Raw genomic sequence first — 18,697 nt, forward strand, 5'->3', positions numbered from 1 at the left:
GTTGGAAAAAAAGATTGTTAACAATAATTACCCACCCATACCTTAAAAATAATACTCCAACAAACTTAACAACAGGCTTGTTGTGAATCCTATTCAAACCTCCCTCGCGGAGTGTTTCCAGAGTGGCTTTTGGACCCCGAGAATCAGATAACGAAAACAGACTTTCCTTCAACATATGAAGGCACCGAAAGAGTGCCTCCGGTATCGTCGGAACAAAATGACCGTAAATGTAAGGTTGTGTGATTGCTTTTTTGGGCGACATGACAGAGAGTTTTTCATATTCCACCAGGCGGGGAGGGCTAAATTTCACCAGGGAGGGAGTGGGAAAACAAGGGCTGTTGTGTCAGGAAAGAGAATTTTTGCGGAGGGGGAAGCTTATTTTCGGAAGTTTACGGTACCCTTTTTGTGGACGAGTACGTAGTCTCATATGTACAGAAGTAAAATATCAAGCATTTAAAAAAGAAATTCATTCAGCTGATGAGAGAGTGAAACCGCGTGGCCAGGAGCCTGGACCCGGGAGCAGCCCGCGCATGCTCTTTACAACATAAACAAAAGTATTGAAAATTTTCGACATAAAAAGAGCTGACGAAAGACGGGACTATTTTGTTAAAATTCAGGTCCCTTTTCAATTCCTGGAAACACAGCACGGAAGAACTACTACTACTCTTGATAAAAGCAAGCTTGGAAGCATTGAAAACATATACAAAGATACAGAAGATTCGACATTGGCAAGGAAGAGTTTGTGTTCGCGATGACGCATCAGTGAAAATGGCGTAGTTGTAAAATCACTCGCATTCCCAATGTTGCAAAGAATTAACTTGGGTTGAAAATGTTTCTGTCAAAATGGTTTTACAGATATGAATTTTAAGAAGAAGCACTTGTGCATTGTGAATTCTTAGCCGTAGTACAGCTGTGACGCTGTAACGTTTTATGCATGAGAAGACGGAGAAGGTTTACACCGACATAACGTGACATTTAGGAAATATTGAGAGGCATGGCTGGATTTCGCACACAGTACACCCGATTGAACTCAAATTCAGATGATCCTGAAGAGGACTTGCCTCCTCAAGGTTTCGATATTGGTGCCCGTGGATTTGAGGAAGTCGAGAAAGGTAATTGATTTGTGTTTACATTCGATTCGCTTACATAAGTCTATGTACATGTTTACTTGTGCAGTTGTAATGACCGTTGGTTTTTAGGCGGGAAGGTCTGCACGAAATCTTGGAAAATAGAAACACAAGCCTGCGAAAAGCCGTGACGGAGAATGGAGTATAAAAGATATAGATAACTACTGATCCTTAGATTTGTGAGACGGACGGCTTGATTTGTATAAAACGTTTTGTGTTTTAATAGTTCGAGACTAAGTAAAAAGCAGTCAGGCGTGTATTTTCTTCACTTATTCTTACTTTATTGATATTTCATCTACAGGACGTTGGAATCACATAGAGAATCTTGATGAATTCTTCATACGGATATCCTTTCTAAATTGCACTGCTGTTTAAATAAAATAAATAGCTTTCTTTAGAATTCCCTTTCTTTACATTGCTGTAATAAGCTTTGTGCTTTGTTTCACTGGCTTCCCTGTGCCAATAACACAAATACAGTTTGTTTGTAAATACAGAGGATTGCATGGAATATTACCGGTATATATAAGTAGGGGAAAAGTTGAAAGTTGAAGATTGCTTTAGTCTTGTTACAACCCCACTGGCCAGTCCAAGGGTTGACCCTGCAGGGAAACCTGCCAACCTGTGTGAAGTGAAATCTACATAATTTTAGGGGAAAACCACATGATCTGTTTTGAAATCTGGAGAGACATACCGGTATTAATATTGTAACAAATAAAAATTCTGAGCTGCTGAATGTGCTCAAGTCAACTCCCTCTATGAAACAGTGACCTTTGGGACCACAATTTGGTGTCCACAATAGAGAAAGTCTGTAGTAGCGGGAGTTATTTTCAGTAATAATTTCTTATTTGCCAAAACTTAAAGTCTTGTCTGTAATAATGGTGTGTCTGTTATAATGAGGTGTCTGCAAGGCAGGAGTTGACTTTAATTTGCTGTGAAAATGCCATGGTCTTCCTGTGGGACTGGACAACTTGGCAGGTCTGACCAGTGAGTCTGTAGCAGAATCTATGCAAAAAGTGAAATAGGTTTCATGTGTGTACATAATTTAAGTCTCTCATATTATTTCTGTGAAACATACATAGGTGAAAATCTTTATGCTGTCCGCAGCTTTCCCTTTTCCTTGGAAGGCTGTGGAACACAAGCAAACATACCCTTCTCTCTCCTTTTTCACCAAAGGCACCCCATTGTGTATTCTTCTTTTACACACCACTGCGCACTCTACAATCTCCTGTGAACCAGTCAAGTGTTTCTCCTTTTGCTGATGGTGGCCTCTTAAAAATTTGTACTTCATTACTGACAATATACTATTTTTTTGGTAGACTTATTTTCCACTAACCTCTACAGTCCACATTTTATAAGACCCTAGAAACAACTCTCATTTGTAATCCTTGACTACTTATTACATATATGAATATCACAGGAATAATGGATTTGTTTGTATTCTTCTGAATGAGATCTGTGAGCTAATGTAAGTGACTTTGTTAACTGCTTTCTGTTTTAATTGAATAGAATTCTGTGTTTACATGTAAGATTATTAGAAGGACTTAACATGCACAGAGACAGTTAAGGGATTGAGTTGTGATAATGTTAATTTAAGGCTTAAAACTAAATACATGAACAGTATATAACTAAGAGTTTCTTAATTTCCATTTCTTGCAGTCAATTTGTGTTTGTGGTTTTATTTACATCATTCCTGATTCTATGCGTTGATTATGACACCTTGTTTAACCACAAGAACCCTACATGGTCTAATGTGGTGCATCTTCACAAAGTACAACAGTGAGTTACTTAATATATAACATACTTTTTTAACATTTTGTATTTACAGTATAATCCAGATTTCTCAAACCCCTGGCTTCTCAAAACTCCCGATTTCTCAAACCAATTTTCGTTTTCCTTGGATGGTACGTACTTCTCTGCAGTTTTACCCCCAATTTCTCAAACCTCTCGATCTCTTGAAACAATTCATTTCCCATAGAGGTCTCACCGTCTGAGAAATCAGGATTCTACTGTACAATCTGTGGATATGTGCTTGCACTATTGTAGCAATAAATTACATAATTTAAAAATGGTATTTTACAGCAAGGCGCCCAAAAGTGTGACCACTTTTAATTTATTCACATTCTTTCGTGCAGATTTAATCCAATCAGAAGTCAACTGCAAGCTATCCACGGCTTTTGATTGGATTAAATCTGCACGAAAGAATGTGAATAAATTAAAAGTGGTCACACTTTTGGGCGCCTTGCTGTAAAATTCTTCAAATTGTATTTAATACAATTGTATTCAATTAATGTTTTGCTTTGCAGTATGGAACCTGCCATAGTTGTTTGTCTCGTCATAGCATTCATTTTCTGGCTGATTCGTGTGGCAAGAATTGTGATCCATTTCTTTAAGCTTATGGAAATACGGGCATTTTATAAAAATGCACTGAGAATATCAGAGGTAGGTAATGTTTTAATTAAGTAGAAAGATAAAAAGTATACCTTGGGAAACTTTTTAAATACATCAGACATGACAGTGTAACCTTTCACCACCCACACGCAAGTCTGCATTATGCCAAGTGGCCCATACTACTGGAGCTTATCCGAGTTTCTGTAGCATTTAGCGATTAGGGGTATTTCTCCTCCCCTCTGGATGGGATGCTAGTCTATTGCAGGGTTACCCCTGGGGAGCATTAAGTTTGCCGGTACCCGGCCTTTAATACTCCTGGGTAGCTCTATAAGTGTCTTGCCCAAGAACATAAGATAGTGACCCTGGCCAGGGCTCAAACCCAGACCGCTCGATCCAGGGGTCCAGTGCACTAACCATTTGGCCACCACATCTCCCAATCCACATCGCAGGCCTTTGATGCTAGTTAATGATATGCAGAATGCTGTAAGGCTGTAGCCATTTATAAGCATATACAGTCCCAATAATCCACATCTCAATGCAAATACATTTCTAAGTCTGTAATGAATTTCCTGATGTGTATTGATATGTTTTGTCTCTAGAGTGAACTAACAAACCTTCAGTGGCAGGATGTTCAGAAGAGATTAATAGAAGTTCAGAAAGTTCATCAAATGTGTGTACACAAGGAAGAACTGACAGAACTTGGTTTGTGACCTTATAACATTATTGTTTTTTTTTTTAAAAAAAAAAAAAAACTCTGTAAGTGGACTAACACAGACATAAAATGTAAGCACAGATGTACCTGTTGCAGCTGTAACCCTTTTCGCGCATTGCAGGCCTATGAGCTAGTCAATCATAGTTATCGTAGAATTGGCATGCACACTTTTTTGGCTTCCACGCACCATCAATCATTGTTACTTCATCAGTTGACTGAAAGCACAACTGAAACTGAAAGCTACAGGTTATCATGTTAATAACTATTGTCACTCTTTGGAAACCAGTTCTGAACCCCTAGGGATAGACCTGAGATTTAAGCTGGAAACAGCTTCATGACTGAAGTTCATTATTTTCTTCAGATATCCATCATCGTATTCTAAGATGGAAAAACTACATGTTGGCAATGCAGAACAAGTCAGTGATTTCTTGTACATACAGTTTTCCATTTGTTGGTGAAAGGTAAGTTGTCATGATTTTTGAATTCTAATGCAGACTGCAGTTTCAATAAAATTATGTCTGTAGCTTACTCCTGCCAAGTGGATGTACATAATATGATTCCTTACGATGTTGTTATTGGTCCACAGGGCATTTTTAACAGAGGGAATGAAGTACAACCTAAAACTGATTTTATTCTGGGGCCCAGGAAGTCCTTTCCAGAACAACTGGAAACTGAGAGAAGAATTCAGGAATCCAGCAAACAGGTCAGCAAATAACATTGTCAGCAAGATCTTCATTAAAATCAGCTCTAATCACAGACATCACATGTTCAGCTGCTATCATTTACCAAGTCAAACATGCATTGCGAAATTATTGCATCCTATTTTCTGCTTTGTCTGCCCCTATTCCCCATACCAGAGAAGGGAACAGGGATTTATATATTATTGGCTTAAATCAACTGTTATGCCTCTATAGAAAAAAATAAAAAATTGGAACATTGTGTAATCATGATTTTTTTTTTTAATTCCTTGCAGATTTGTACTGGCAAACCGGTAAGTCGAGTCTTTTGGCCTATTGGTTTTGTAAATGTCAATTACTATAAATATTCCTGAAATAAAGTTATTTGTTCAGGAAGGAAGAAGGTCTGTGAACTAGAAAACAGCGAAATGTTAAGATTGTAATTTAAGATTAGAACTGATTTGTTTTGTGCTACTAAATGCGCCGCAGTGAGCATAGAATAGATGGTATTTTGGAGCATTCAGTTTTTGTTTTACTAAGTATTTTTCATGCATCACACTGTAGGTTGGCTAAACGCATTTTCTGGATTGGAATAGCAAACTTTGTTCTTTCTCCTTTCATTATTATTTGGGTTATTTTGTATTCATTCTTCACTTATGCTGAGGTAGGTGTAATTTCTTTGAAATATTTGTTCTGTAACATGTAGACTTGATAGGTATCCGAACTATGAACCTAAACTCTTGATTTAAAGCAGCCTGAAAACGGCTAGCAACAAAGAAAAATATCATTGAAAATAATTGGTAGTGTTTCCTGACGTTGCAAGCTGTGCGATTACATTTTAGAACATTTAAATTGTGTTGTGCAACAGTGCAACATAAAATTTAAATTAGAGTCATATCTGACCAATCATGGCTGTCGACAAACCCAAATACTGCACTGAACCAATCAAAAGTCACAGCAAAAACCTGCAACGGATGCTAAGCGCGGGAAATCGCACTGGAAGCCAAATCACGAGTTGTTTGACTTTGTTCCTGATAAACTGGCTGAATAAAAAAATAGGGGAATATTTTGTTCACTATAAGCAGTCCCTCTTTCTTCTTAGTTCGTTGAGCGTGAAGCAAAGTAAAGCGCTCGTGGAAAAATGTCCATGGGAAATCTGTGGGACAGACGCGCATCTATCCCTCAGATTTCCCCAGGCCATTTTTCCACCCCCACTCTTTTTCCGTTTTATGGTAGACGGACTAAGAAAAAAGAGGGACTGCTCGTACTCAATATATTTTGTGATTGGTTAAATCAAATTGCATGAGTTTTGCGTGCTTGTCTTATGTTCCTCACACTGTATTTTTTTGTCTGTAGATGGTGAAAAGAGAACCTGATACTTTTGGAGCACGCAAATGGTAAGAGTTCTTACTTGTGTAGTAAGCTATAAAATAGGCATTCAAGTCTCTTTGGAAGCAAAAGATGTTGCTATTTTGGAGGGTATAATGTCTTATGATTGCCCGTGTTGCTACACAACAAGAGCTATTAATATCGTTTTCTGAGGCGGCTCGTGGGAAATTTGAAAACCTTGACTCCCAACAATTTGTTTTGCATCTTTTCGACGAACCTCTCAAAGAAAACCAACTGACTGTATTATTGACATTTTACAGGTCCTCCTATGGCAGACTGTTTTTTCGACATTTTAATGAATTGGACCACGAACTCCAGGCAAGGTAAGTGAAAAAAATGCATCGTTATTACAAGAACTGATAGTTGGGTGGTTGAATTTACCAGCCAATAACTAATTTGTCGAAATTTGACCAATAATCGAACGTATTGAAACGGGTGTAGAAACCTCGTTTCCTCTCAGTTCTTATATTTTTTTTCCTTTCACGCGACGTTTTAACCTATTTCTATATTTTTTCTTGCTTTCCAGATTGAGTAGAGCGTACGAACCAGCATCCAAATACATGAATCTTTTCGTCTCTCCTTTCATGGCCATCATAGCCAAGTAAGTTTTTTCGTGCTTGTTCGTACAGTCAAGTTTCGTTTTCCGGAGATCCTCGAGAAGCACCCGAAGAGTTCCTGTGTCTACCTGTCCAATCAAAAAAGATAGGTCGAGCACTCGAAAGATGTTGCGTCAGCTTGTCGGGTTTAGGTAACGTCATGTTGCTTGGCAAACTCATTCACAAAAATAGCGGGCTCATACAGCCTAGTCTTGGAAGTGGAAAAAACGTGCAAATAAGAGAAGATAAACCTCGTTTTTTTTTTCAAGGCCATCCCAATAAAATGTTTCGTTTCCCATCGCCCGACCGACCCATTTTAGACCAATTAGATCGTATTCAACGAAACGTTTTATTGAGATGGCCCTGAAGCGCTTTAGAAATCCTCGAGTTACAACTAACTGAACAAATTTAATATGGAGCATAAAATAGCGAATCTGTAAATATTTTGGAGAAAGTGTAATACATCAATGTTGTTAATATTCCGCAGGAACTTGGCATTTTTTGCTGGAGCACTGTTCGCTGTGTTGACGATATTTACACTCCTGGACAGGGATGTTCTCCTAGCGGAACACGTGCTCACTGCTATAGCAATATTAGGTGAGGTCAGAGAGATCGAAGTACAAGTATAAACTACTACTTTACACCCACCCCCTGATGGGATGCTAGTCCATCAGAGGTTATTCCCGACATTTAGTTAGTGTTTTGCTCCATTTTATACTACAGGGACAGTGCAATATTTGAATGCTCGGCCCCATTAGCACTTGTGCTACGACCGAGGGTAAACAAATGTCATTTTCTTTTCTTTTTACTGTACGAGTCGTGTCTCGCGCAAGAACAATGGCGGCCAGGCTCCTACAAGAGCCTTTCGATTCTCAAAGCGAGCGTAAATCACTTACATTTTGTTATTGCGCTTGTTTTTTTCAGGTTTAATAATACGAGGATGTTACATATTTGTACCTGACGAGGTTGGTTTATTATTTTCGTTGCATTCAAAATGGGCAGTGACCATTGTAGAAAGAAAACAAATTACTTTAAGAACTTATTAAATTATGCTAGAGCGGTTTTCACTTGAGTGTCGAAAGTAAATTGCGTTTGCTTTGGTTTTGCATTACTACGCTTAGTGATTGGCTTAAAAATCTCGCGCCACTTTCTCAGCCAATCAGGAGTAAAACCAAAACCAATCGTGACTCGCTCGCGCACGTTTTCCCGCGCTTCGTGCCAGTTACATGTATTTGCCTCGAGTTTTGATTGGTTCACTGGATTGTCTGTATCCTTTGTGATTGGCTAGAGTAATTACTTTGGTTTTGGTTTTACGACACTCAATATTGAAAATTGCTCTAAAAACTGAGCAAAACAGGTAGCTGGTGCCAAGCGCGGGAAAACCTACGTAAGCAAAGTCAAGAAGTCAAGATTGATTTTGTTCACTTTAGACAGTCAACTAAAAACCACCTTATCTCACTTTTTAAATATTTTTTTAGAATACTGTATGGGACCCTGAACAACTGTTAAAGCAAATTGTGTCCCATACGCATTATATTCCTGATTCGTGGAAAGGAAAGGCGCACACCAGAGAGGTTTGTAATAGCTTTGCATTTGTTCAATAAACGAGATACAAATAGCGCATAGTAAAATGCAATGTTGATCTCATCAGCTGCATGCTGCACATAATCATTTTAACCATCATTTAAAAAACAAACGCAAACACCGTATTTTCTCAATTAAACGCCCCCGGTGTTTATTTCAAGCTTGCTCATCTGAGAAAATCCACAGCCTCCATGAGGCGCCGGGTGGGGCGAGTGCTTTTACCGAGTTTGCTCCTCTGTCTTCAGTTGTATTGTATCTTAGTGCCTTACTAACTTAGTAATTCATTATCAATTCTCTTTCCAATGTTGTACAATGTACTTTTCAAATTGTTTTGTCAGGTGCGACAAAAATTTTCTCAAGTGTTTCAGTACAAAGCGGTAAGTTGATGCATTTATAAAGCTGGCGTCTTTAATGTGCTTAAGTTTAGGTTGAGATCCATCCTGGGCAAAGATTGTTGTTTTTTATGTATTTTAAATTTGAACGTTTGAACGTTTGAACATTTCCACGCTTATTGTCTTTCTGTTATTGATGTTGTGATAGGAATACGTGATTCAGGAGCTATTCAGTCCTATCGTGACGCCCTTCCTTCTGTGTTTTAATCTGCGCTACAAATCTCTCGACATCGTGGATTTCTTCAGAAATTTCACTGTTGATGTTGTGGGTGTTGGAGATGTTTGTTCGTTTGCGCAGATGGACGTGAAAAGGCATGGAAACCCAGAGGTAAGTCCCAAGATCGAAAATGAAAACTTTTCTGTCTTTTTGACTGCTGCGCTAAACATTACTCGCGAACTTTGAGAATAATTTTGTCTATCTACATGTTCCTAATGCTTATTTCTGCTTATTTTTTAGTGGCTAACTCAAGGATTAACAGAAGCAACACAATATGAACAAGCTGAGCACGGAAAAACAGAACTGTCTCTTGTTCACTTTTCTGTAAGTGTTCATTTTAGTCTTTCTTGTTTTGTGTATTGAATGAGTTTGCCGTAAATATTAACCGCAAATTCTGCGTGATTTGCAGATAAGGAACCCGACTTGGAAACCAACAGAACAAGGCGCTCAGTTTATCAGCACAATTCGGGAAAATGGTTAGTATGAAGTTATTTGCATTACTAGTAGATTAGATTGGTTTCCAATCGAACTATTTCTATGCAATCACGCTGGGCCAACTCCAACTCTGCCCGTTAAGAAGGATGAGTTGTCTAGCGTCCCTCGCCAAGCGAACGCTCGAGTGTTAGGATCAGTCGGCAAGTCAAAGAATAGGCTAAGAGAGTGGAAATTCTCATCGTCGTTCCATGGAAACTTAACAAAAGATTACCTCGTGAATTGTAGGATAATGTAAGTGGCTTATGAAAGGCTTTTTGAATGATTTGAGGCCTTACCTTACGGGACGCTACAGATTGGAAAACTGTTGCTAAAGTTTGACGTTTCAAGGTGTTTGGTTGCCTTGTCTTTCGGTTCTTGACACGTTTTGCTTATTGTTAAGGTGACAGACTGTATTATTTTGTGTTTTAATTCTGTATAAACGTTGTTTTTACTTCAGCGGTCCAAGAAGGTCTGAACCTGAGCCACAGCGCTGCTATGTCTGAAGCAAACTCTCTTCCGGATTACAGATCAGGCAGTGTAAGTGCTGTTTTTAATAGATATAGAGTTTGTCAAATGTTACATTTGTAAAAGGTATTCATGAATTGTTCTCTCCTCTGTGTCATACCTTCAGTTTCAAGGCTTGCCTTACATTAATCCCATGAGCCTCAGCGATCCGTCACTCACTCCACTGGGGACTACCGCTGTAACACCAAAGCAGCAGGCTCAAGCAAGGGAAATGTTCATGAATTCCAGCATGATGTATATGCACGAGGTAAGGAGATTTTACCCAGAAATCAGTTAGCCATAGTAACTCGCTGATGGGCTTTATTCCTCCATTCAATGACACAACTTTTCAAATCTGTTTCAGCTGCGAGATCGTCAGGTTGAACAGACTGGAGCACCACGAGTTGCCAGCTTAACGACGACAACAAGACAACAGCAGCAACAGCAGCCATCAACATCCGCTCAGCTTTTTGAAGAAGAGAGCGAAACAGAACAGTCAAGGTATACAAACAGTACGCGAATTACTAGTCCCCAGCTTGCGTGCAACTTTTGTTAAGGTTGTTCACTGGATAGCCCCAGGTACATTGCGTTACGACACAAATAGTGGCTCGTGTGTGCGAAGAAGAGGTGAACTATAATTCCTGAAGCGTAACGCGCAAACAAATTTCAGGAATAGTATTGAGCTAATGTGAATCGTGCACTATGTTGTCTCATCTTTAAGAAACAAAAAAAATATATATTCTGTATTTCTCAACGTGTGAATAACTAGGGCAAAAAGGGCGTTTGTGCTTAATTTGTAAACAGTAAACACTGGTTGGTACATGTCAAATTTTCTTTTAAAGGAATTTTGTTTTTCTTAAAATAATTTAAACTGACGTTGTATTTTGTGTTACAGGGACGACGCAGGGATTGTGTGAACGAACAGTGGACGAGTTTGTCAAAAGAAACAACTACTTGATTAGTGTCAAGGAGCTTTTAACTTCGATTTCGATCGTTCATTAGACTGGATATCACAGTTAAAGACTGGATATGCTACACAAGCTGCTGAAGAATACTTTTCCATGAAACGAAATTCAATCCATAGATGTTATCTTTTATTCTGCAATATAACCTCTTTACAATTTTCATTTTACAATTTAGGGTATCTATATTGAGGGTGGTTTTAAAATGCGAAAAGGTTGTCAAATGTTTCTCATGGTTGTCATATATTGTATAGTTTTAAAATTGTGTTAGTGTTCAAGTTTATGGTGTACACATATTTCCCAAAATTAAGTTATTCAGCGTTGTGTTTTATTGAATTATATGAGATTTTGTGTAATCAGCACAGAGTGATCGTTTGATACTAACATTTTTCACTCTAAGGGTTATAACGATTGTATCATTTGCAATGATTGGTATATAGCGATAAATAAATTAAAAGTGCTTTATTTTCTATAAAGGCTTCATTCTTTCTTTTCTTGTAAACCTAGGGTGCTTAGTCAAACTCTATGAATACCAAAAGAAAGGCTCAGAAATATAATTCATACTCAGCTTAGTCTCGGCGAGCGCTGATCAGAAGGAAAACCCTGGGAACACGAGTCTATTACTGCTCCTGCCTGGCAACGAGTAAGACTGAAGGACAGAGACCATGTGACGTCCTTCATTAGAGTAGTTTTCCTGGAAGGATGGGAGGGAGGTGTGCCGCCGCTAAGGACAGGTTGGTTTTGGTACTGTTCAGGGTAAGACAACTTGGCGGCGCATGCATCGGCTTTGTAAGATAACTACAGCTGTTTCAGCCCGTTACATGCGCGAGGGAAAACATTTATGAGTTGCGCCGCCCTTTCTTTTTCGATGATCTCCTTGGTTTCAAAGATAACAGCTTATTAGTAATTGAAGTACCCCAATTATAAATGAAGAAACGTTCTCAAACCTGGACTTGAGACCCTTTTTCAAGGGTTAGAGCGTCCATCCAGTATCTGGAAGGTCATGGGTTTGACTACCGTTGGGGACTCAGCCTTTTTTTTTTTTCGACTCGAGAACGCTTCTTTATTTAATATTTAGCCTCTTTTTGTGGTGCAGAGGCCACGTTCAAACTTTTACCATTTCAATTGTTACACTCTTTTTCATTTACGTTGTCACGAAGAGACAGTATTTAATACGAAAATTTAAAAGATTTCCGAGTCGATCATATTTTAGGTTTTATTGTGGACAATTGCCGTGCTAGGTGGTATAGACATAGCCTTGGACTAACAAGAAAGGTCTTCAAGATAAAGTGTCGAAAGAGAAATTGCTGTGTAAATGTTCACGTTTAATAATAATTTATTTTTTCAATAATACAATTCTTATGTATATATAAGCTACATGCACTTACTCTGTATTTATATAAAAAAAGATATTAAGCAAATTATTCATAATTCCATTGTACTGTATTTAAAAATATAAAACCTCTCTGGTCCTTACTCATTAAATATTTATTTCAAGACGATAGAAGCCTTACGTAATGTTTCGATGGTGACAAGTGAAATGGACTCACTACACTCAGGTATGTGCACTTTGCTCCTCTCAAGACTGAAGTAACACACCAGCCTAGCAGTGGACAGCTGTTTTTCCTCTTTGGGACTCGTCAGCAATGTGCAAGGCATGTGGATAATGGGTGCAAGTTCTTATTTCTCCCACCTCAGTGATCCAACACTTGTGGTACACAAGGTGGATCTTTGGAGACGAGCGCACTGTTCGTACTGTTTTCTGCATTATTGGGCAGTAAAACTCGGAAACTTACGAAGATTCCCGAAAAACTAAAGTTGTTCCCTGACTTAATTTTGGATCTCTCCTGAACAATTCCGGAACATTCATAAGCATCTGGGGATTGGAAGCGATTCTCCAAAAAAATGGTTATTACAAAGCCAAAAACTATTTGAGTAATAGTGCACTTCAGAAATGATCAATTTCAAACCGTACAAGATTGAATGGGATACTGCTTCCACTCAATTTTGGAGAAAATAACTTGAAGGCGTATGGATTGACCAGTTAGTTTCAAGAAATTTTGTTCTACATATGATTTATCGTTACATAATCGCGTGGTCATAATTTTCAAGTGGTCATTATCACAATGAGTACATATAAATTCTTACTAAAACTGATAATAAAGTGAGTCAAAATATTTCTATAAAAAAATCGGGTTTGACGGATACTTAATTCCGTCGTTGCCATGTTGTGGAAATCTGAGAGAAGTCTAAAATGCTGTGGTTTTGCAAAACAGTATCAAGCTCTCACGAGTGTTTCTAAAACTAAACAGAAACATGGACATAACATTTTCCATTTTTTTTTTTTTACAAAAAAGGTATCCACTTTTCCTATGAACTATTTTCCATTTCCAACTAACAGTTATGCTAAGTGAACAATTTAACAGCTAAGCCTGTACTAATCCTGTATTTTCATCATCATCTTCAACATCATAATAAAAGTCGTCTTCAAGCATCTTTAGTCTGGAGTAGCCATAATCTTCAAATCGAATCGCTTGTTTTCTCTTTATTCGCCTGTACATATAGTTTCCCGCAATAAGAGCCATGCCGAGGCAGATGAGAACAGCAATAACGATTCCTGCAATTTGTTTTCCCTTTGAGGAAGAACTTACAGGAGATGTAGAGGAACTTTGGGTAGTTGGTGTTAATGGGCACTGAAAATATTAAAAAAAAAAATAATGTCAACTTTAATACAATCTACTTACTTACTACTTATCCTCCGGGCCCATGAGGACTCTGAGGCCGGCCAGAAAACGCGCCATCCATCCCGGTCCGCCGCCGATGCGACAGCAGCCCCACACTAACACTACCCCAGCCGGTTCTTTCTGTCTCCACGGTTTTAATACAATCTAATGCTTCGTTATTAGGCAAATTTACAATTAATATTTGAAGTTCACAAATGATCATAAAATATAAGTGTAATATAATATAAGGAGGCAGTGGTTTACGTGTAGGGAGCTGAGTTGTTTTGGGCGCTGATGTTGTAATCCAAAGGTCCAGGGTTTAAACCCTCCACCCTTACCACTAGCTGGATTTGTTCTCGGTCGTCCCGAGTTCAAATTCCTGACCAATCCTCGGTCACGCTTTGTATATAGCCAACTGGTCTGCCTCCTGCTAGAGTCCTGCTACTATGTTATGACTGTTATGTACATTTCAAATATTTGTTTCCTCTGTTTCAGTGGCAGGCCTGTAAACTAGCTATCTCAAAGAGAAATGAAGCTATTAAAGTGTATGACCACTATAAAAAACATTTACACTAACAATTTTACTACTAACTTTAAGGTGTGAGCGTGCGTAACTTGACGACTGTGTAGTTTTGAGCACGCATATGGGAAACGCTAAAGGGACGAGACGGCCACGCGAGGCCTCTTCTCGTGATCTAGTGCCCTTTTAATACACGCGCTTGAAAAACTACACAGGCGCCTGCTATGCAGGCTACAAGAAGTGCAGCAAGTTAACCTTACCTCAGGACTTGTTGAACATGCAGTCGGCACTTTTAACTTACATCTTGAATAAACAAAAACTCCATAACTGTCATTCTGTGGTTTAAAACTAAATTGGAAAAATTAAAAAATAAAGATCATTTATTTATTTACACTTTTAAGTAAAATCAAAACGTCACATTATGCCACTGGTGGGACTGTCACAAACTTCCCAGAGTTCTATATCCTCCTTGTGCTTCAATGTAGGCATAACACTTTCCAGGATGTTATGTGTGCACAAGAAGGTAATCATGGAGACAAAAAGGAAACGTCTTACCTAGCCAAATGTACAAATAAGAAAACCCATTTTTGGTATAATTATGGGTGTTCTCAGTAGGTATATATACATTGGTCTGGGATCCCTTTTAATGAACTGGTGTCCCATCTAAGTGTGACATGTTGTAGTGATACTATTCATTATTGCTCGCCATGGAAGAAATACCGTATTTTCTCGATTAAACGCCGGACCCCGTTTAAACGCCGGCCTCGTATAACCGCCGGGTCAAATTTTTTTTTTTTTATTTAAACGCCGGGGGGGTTGTTTGTGGCCCGCGGTTTTTTTTTTGTTGATCATATAATTAATTATTTTTTTTTTTTTTACATTTTTTTAACCTAAATTATTCTTTTTTTTATTTTTTTTTGATATTCCTTTTTCCGGGGGCTTTTGGGGGGAAAAAAAAAAAAAATTCTAACCCCTCAAAGAAGGGAAAAAAAAAAAAATATAAAAAAATTGAGAAGATTGTAGCCCCCCCCCCAACCCAAGTATTGGGGGGGTTTATTATAGCTGAACCTCTACTCAGTGTCTGATGATTACACATATATTAAAGAACAAATAAAAGGTTTCTTTTAAAGACAATGTCCAGCACTGACCACAAGAGAGCCAGGGCAACTTATGGGAGGTGTCTGATAGGAGACATTTGATCCCGTAAGTTTTTTTATTCAGTAGACAAAAGATATTTACCAACCTGTAACAATCCAAAATGTTGGCAACTGACCCAATGCAGCATCCAAGGTTATTATAAAAATCCCACACATCCTAAATGAAAAAAAGGGAACAATATTTTAGACTTGAACACCTTTTAATAAAATAAAGTACCAATAAAAGGACAAGGATAAGAACGTCCTGATGATCTGTAGTTGAACCTCCTCTAGTGTGGCCCCTTTTCTACCACAACCGGGATTTTTTGCCCCGACCATGCACTGATCCATACACTTAACTCTTATGTAAACCTCCACGTAATGTTCAGCCACAGGGTTGCCTTTGTAGAATTTTGTCTTTATGTACACATTTAAATGAGAGGTACATTGTATCTGCTATAATATATAACACTGGCTGGATATAGGAAAGAAAATGACAGCAGAACACAGAATGTTCAGGACATGACTTGATGTCATCTTTGTTCAGCTCCTCACACTTCTTACAACAGAGTCACAATGCCATTTTGAATGTTTTCACTTTGCAACTAAAATGCAACAGCATTCTGGAATATGTTGGCAAAGTGTTTGGGACTTTGGGTTATCAAATTTATTTGTCCCATGCATAACCTAATAAATCCCAAGAGTGACCAACATCAAATTTCTCGTAAATAATAAAGATGGTAAATTTTAAGCTCGGTAATAAATAATAAATATAAGATGTTCAACATGACACAAGCATGGGACAAAGAAAAATTCTTAGTCCCCGACAGGAATCGAACCCATGGCCTCCCAGAAACCGGTTGGGCGCTCTAACCAACTGAGCTACGAGAGACTCGTTGTGAGCTGCGACATTGCAGAACCTAGCAGTGTGCAGGACGCGTGTCACATATCAACCTAGTAAATGGCCCAGCTCACAACGAGTCTCTCGTAGCTCAGTTGGTTAGAGTGCCCAACCGGTATCTGGGAGGCCATGGGTTCCATTCCCGTCGGGGACTCAGAATTTTTCTTTGTCCCATGCTTGTGTCATGTTGAACATCTTATATTTATTATCAAATTTCTCCTCCCACTAGCAATACTTAATTAAGAGAAAAGGTTATGAGAATTAAAAAATCATCACCAGAGGGAGATTGCTTTGTTCTTTTAACAAATTCTCCCAACTAATAGCATAAGAAAATGTGTGCAGATCAGTCAGGAGAATTTGTACATGGATATTGAAGCTTACCTGGTGGCAATTGCTAGAACACATATTGTCCTTTATATTCTTGGCAACATCACACACCTGCAACAGAAAATATATATACTGGTAACTTCAAATATCACAGGATTTAGAAATTATGGTAGTCTAGAATAAAATGGAATTGCCTTATAATTGTGGTGAATTCCTTATGTACAACACTGAGTCACCTAAGCAAATGACAAATTATCCCTTAACAACAATATTGTTAGTCAAGGAAAAAGTACTAGACCAGTTGATAGCAAAATCCCACCAAAGTTTTCAGATGTTTATAAGTTAAACAGTAAGCTCCCCCAGACATAATATCATCTTAATAATATTTCTCAACTTTCTCTTTATGCATTACATTACCTGTATACTTGAATTTGAATTCTTCAGTAGTCCATTAACAAACTTGTCAGCGCATGAGGATTTATCTTGCTCAATACACAGTGACTTGAGAACTTCATTCACAAAATGGACATACATTCTGTCACTTTCCTAGACCAAGTTCAAATAAATAGGTTTATGTGCGAAACTAACAGTGAAAATGGAGAAGCATAGAAGAAAAGCAGACCATATTAAGTTAAGATTACTAAACTGTTCCATGCATTGTCACTGATCAACAGCCACTACATAAGTAACAACATCCATGCAAATCCCTTCCATGCAAAACCACTACTGGCAACTATTATAGCCACAGCTGAGTATATCCCAGCAAACTAAGCCAGCTAAATTTACCTAACCAGGGTAGCTTGTCTAATGTATTCAGGCCCTTAAATATAGTTTCAAGGTTTTGATTCTCTATTTATCAGGGGGGAGGGAACTCCCATATAAAAGTATCAGGAATGCTTGCTGTAAATTTACAGCAACACCCTTAAATATTCCAATCCAATTTGAGTGGTTTGGTTCAAGTGAATTTTTACCCATAAGTGTGTAAGATGTAACTTTAACGTGCAACAAATAAGTTGTCTGCTAACGGTTTCTGACACAGCTAAATGGGGAAAGATTTGTTGTGCCAAGTGTTTCCGCAACAATGTTAGCAAGCTCATTCCCAGGGTCTCTCCTCCCCCCCCTCCCCCCCCCAAGATCAGATCCAGCGAGAGCTCTGGGGGGCGAGGAGAAAGAGGTTGCAATGTTAGCATTATCGTTTTTGTTTTGTTATTTGTGTTTTTTTGTCTGGGTCATGTCTCTTGGCTGGTAAGTAGCTGTGTTACCTATCACAAAAGGACTGTACAATTCTTTCACCACTTAGCTTGCAGGAAAAAGAGTTCAGAAGTAATTGTACTTTTCTGCAGCAAGAAAATGTTTCTGAAGCACATTTTCTCAGACAACTTATTTGTGTCATATTGTCATATTCTCCACGACAAGCACAGCCATAATATCAAATTCCCTCCAGGCAAGGCACAGGGAACCCAACGCCCAGGAAACCCACCATGTACTCAACGTTTTGATGTGACTGGTAGACAACATTTGATTACCTTTACGGCTGATTGTCCTGAATGAATGCACCTGTCGACAACAGATTGCATTGTTTTCCAGCATTGCTTTTTGCACAAGTTCCTCACTGTATTCTGCACTTTTTTAAACCATCCTTTCAAAATCAAATCTGATTTCACTGTTTTATAAAAACAATTATAACTTCCACTGGGGCAGCTTCCTGACAACAGTTTAAGTTTCGCAAATTCATTTGCAGATGTAGAAGATATAAGGTTAGCGGCAACTGATTTGCAGTCTTGATAAGTCTTGTTCAAATCTGCACACTTCCCAAAATCCGGCGAAACTTTCAAGATGATGTCATCTTTAAAACTGATTCCATAAGGCTTCAAAAAAACACTGTAGATCTCTAATTCTTTTGAGGAATACAAGGCAAAAATAAACTTGAAAATGCACAGGTGGAGAAATAAACCAATAAAAGTAATGTTCTTCATGGCAAGTGATCGAAACTAAGAAGTTTTCACTTCCTACTTCTCCGCGAATTACGCCATTTTGTTTCCTTTGTTTCTACGTGTCAGATTACCAC

At 38.4% G+C, this 18,697-nt stretch overlaps 2 protein-coding genes across 2 annotated transcripts; one reads left to right on the forward strand and one right to left on the reverse strand.

Annotated features, from left to right (window-relative positions):
* Positions 1-516: 516 nt before the first annotated feature.
* On the forward strand, positions 517-11,498 carry LOC144660327 (autophagy-related protein 9A-like). Its single transcript, XM_078520938.1, has 24 exons — positions 517-1,112; positions 1,429-1,472; positions 2,528-2,592; positions 2,784-2,903; positions 3,431-3,566; positions 4,115-4,217; positions 4,589-4,688; positions 4,814-4,930; positions 5,201-5,218; positions 5,469-5,568; positions 6,261-6,301; positions 6,554-6,616; positions 6,820-6,894; positions 7,377-7,486; positions 7,814-7,854; positions 8,368-8,463; positions 8,812-8,850; positions 9,014-9,193; positions 9,323-9,406; positions 9,492-9,558; positions 10,014-10,093; positions 10,188-10,328; positions 10,425-10,561; positions 10,956-11,498. Exons 1-24 carry the CDS (start codon positions 995-997, stop codon positions 10,975-10,977), a joined length of 2,097 nt encoding a protein of 698 aa, XP_078377064.1. The 5' UTR covers positions 517-994; the 3' UTR covers positions 10,978-11,498.
* Positions 11,499-12,259: 761 nt separating this feature from the next.
* Positions 12,260-18,697, reverse strand: LOC144661579 (uncharacterized). The gene is made up of 6 exons (XM_078522382.1): positions 18,156-18,697; positions 17,047-17,175; positions 16,684-16,740; positions 15,509-15,579; positions 14,526-14,613; positions 12,260-13,715 (listed from the first exon to the last, which is right to left on the reverse strand). Exons 1-6 carry the CDS (start codon positions 18,603-18,605, stop codon positions 13,449-13,451), a joined length of 1,062 nt encoding a protein of 353 aa, XP_078378508.1. The 5' UTR covers positions 18,606-18,697; the 3' UTR covers positions 12,260-13,448.

This window comes from Oculina patagonica, chromosome 7 (genome assembly GCF_052425735.1).
Source record: "Oculina patagonica isolate OP01 chromosome 7, crgOcupat, whole genome shotgun sequence".
Classification (NCBI taxonomy): domain Eukaryota; kingdom Metazoa; phylum Cnidaria; class Anthozoa; order Scleractinia; family Oculinidae; genus Oculina; species Oculina patagonica.

Excerpts from the sequence above, each read along its gene's own strand:
- LOC144661579 (XM_078522382.1), bottom strand. The coding sequence starts at position 18,605 with ATGAAGAACATTACTTTTATTGGTTTATTTCTCCACCTGTGCATTTTC. Across the intron at positions 16,741-17,046 it reads ATTCAAATTCAAGTATACAG|GTGTGTGATGTTGCCAAGAA; the intron begins GTAATGTAATGC and ends TTTCTGTTGCAG. Across the intron at positions 13,716-14,525 it reads CATGTTCAACAAGTCCTGAG|TGCCCATTAACACCAACTAC; the intron begins GTAAGGTTAACT and ends TAATATTTTCAG.
- LOC144660327 (XM_078520938.1), top strand. The coding sequence starts at position 995 with ATGGCTGGATTTCGCACACAGTACACCCGATTGAACTCAAATTCAGAT. Across the intron at positions 2,904-3,430 it reads CATCTTCACAAAGTACAACA|TATGGAACCTGCCATAGTTG; the intron begins GTGAGTTACTTA and ends TTTGCTTTGCAG. Across the intron at positions 8,464-8,811 it reads GAAAGGCGCACACCAGAGAG|GTGCGACAAAAATTTTCTCA; the intron begins GTTTGTAATAGC and ends TTGTTTTGTCAG.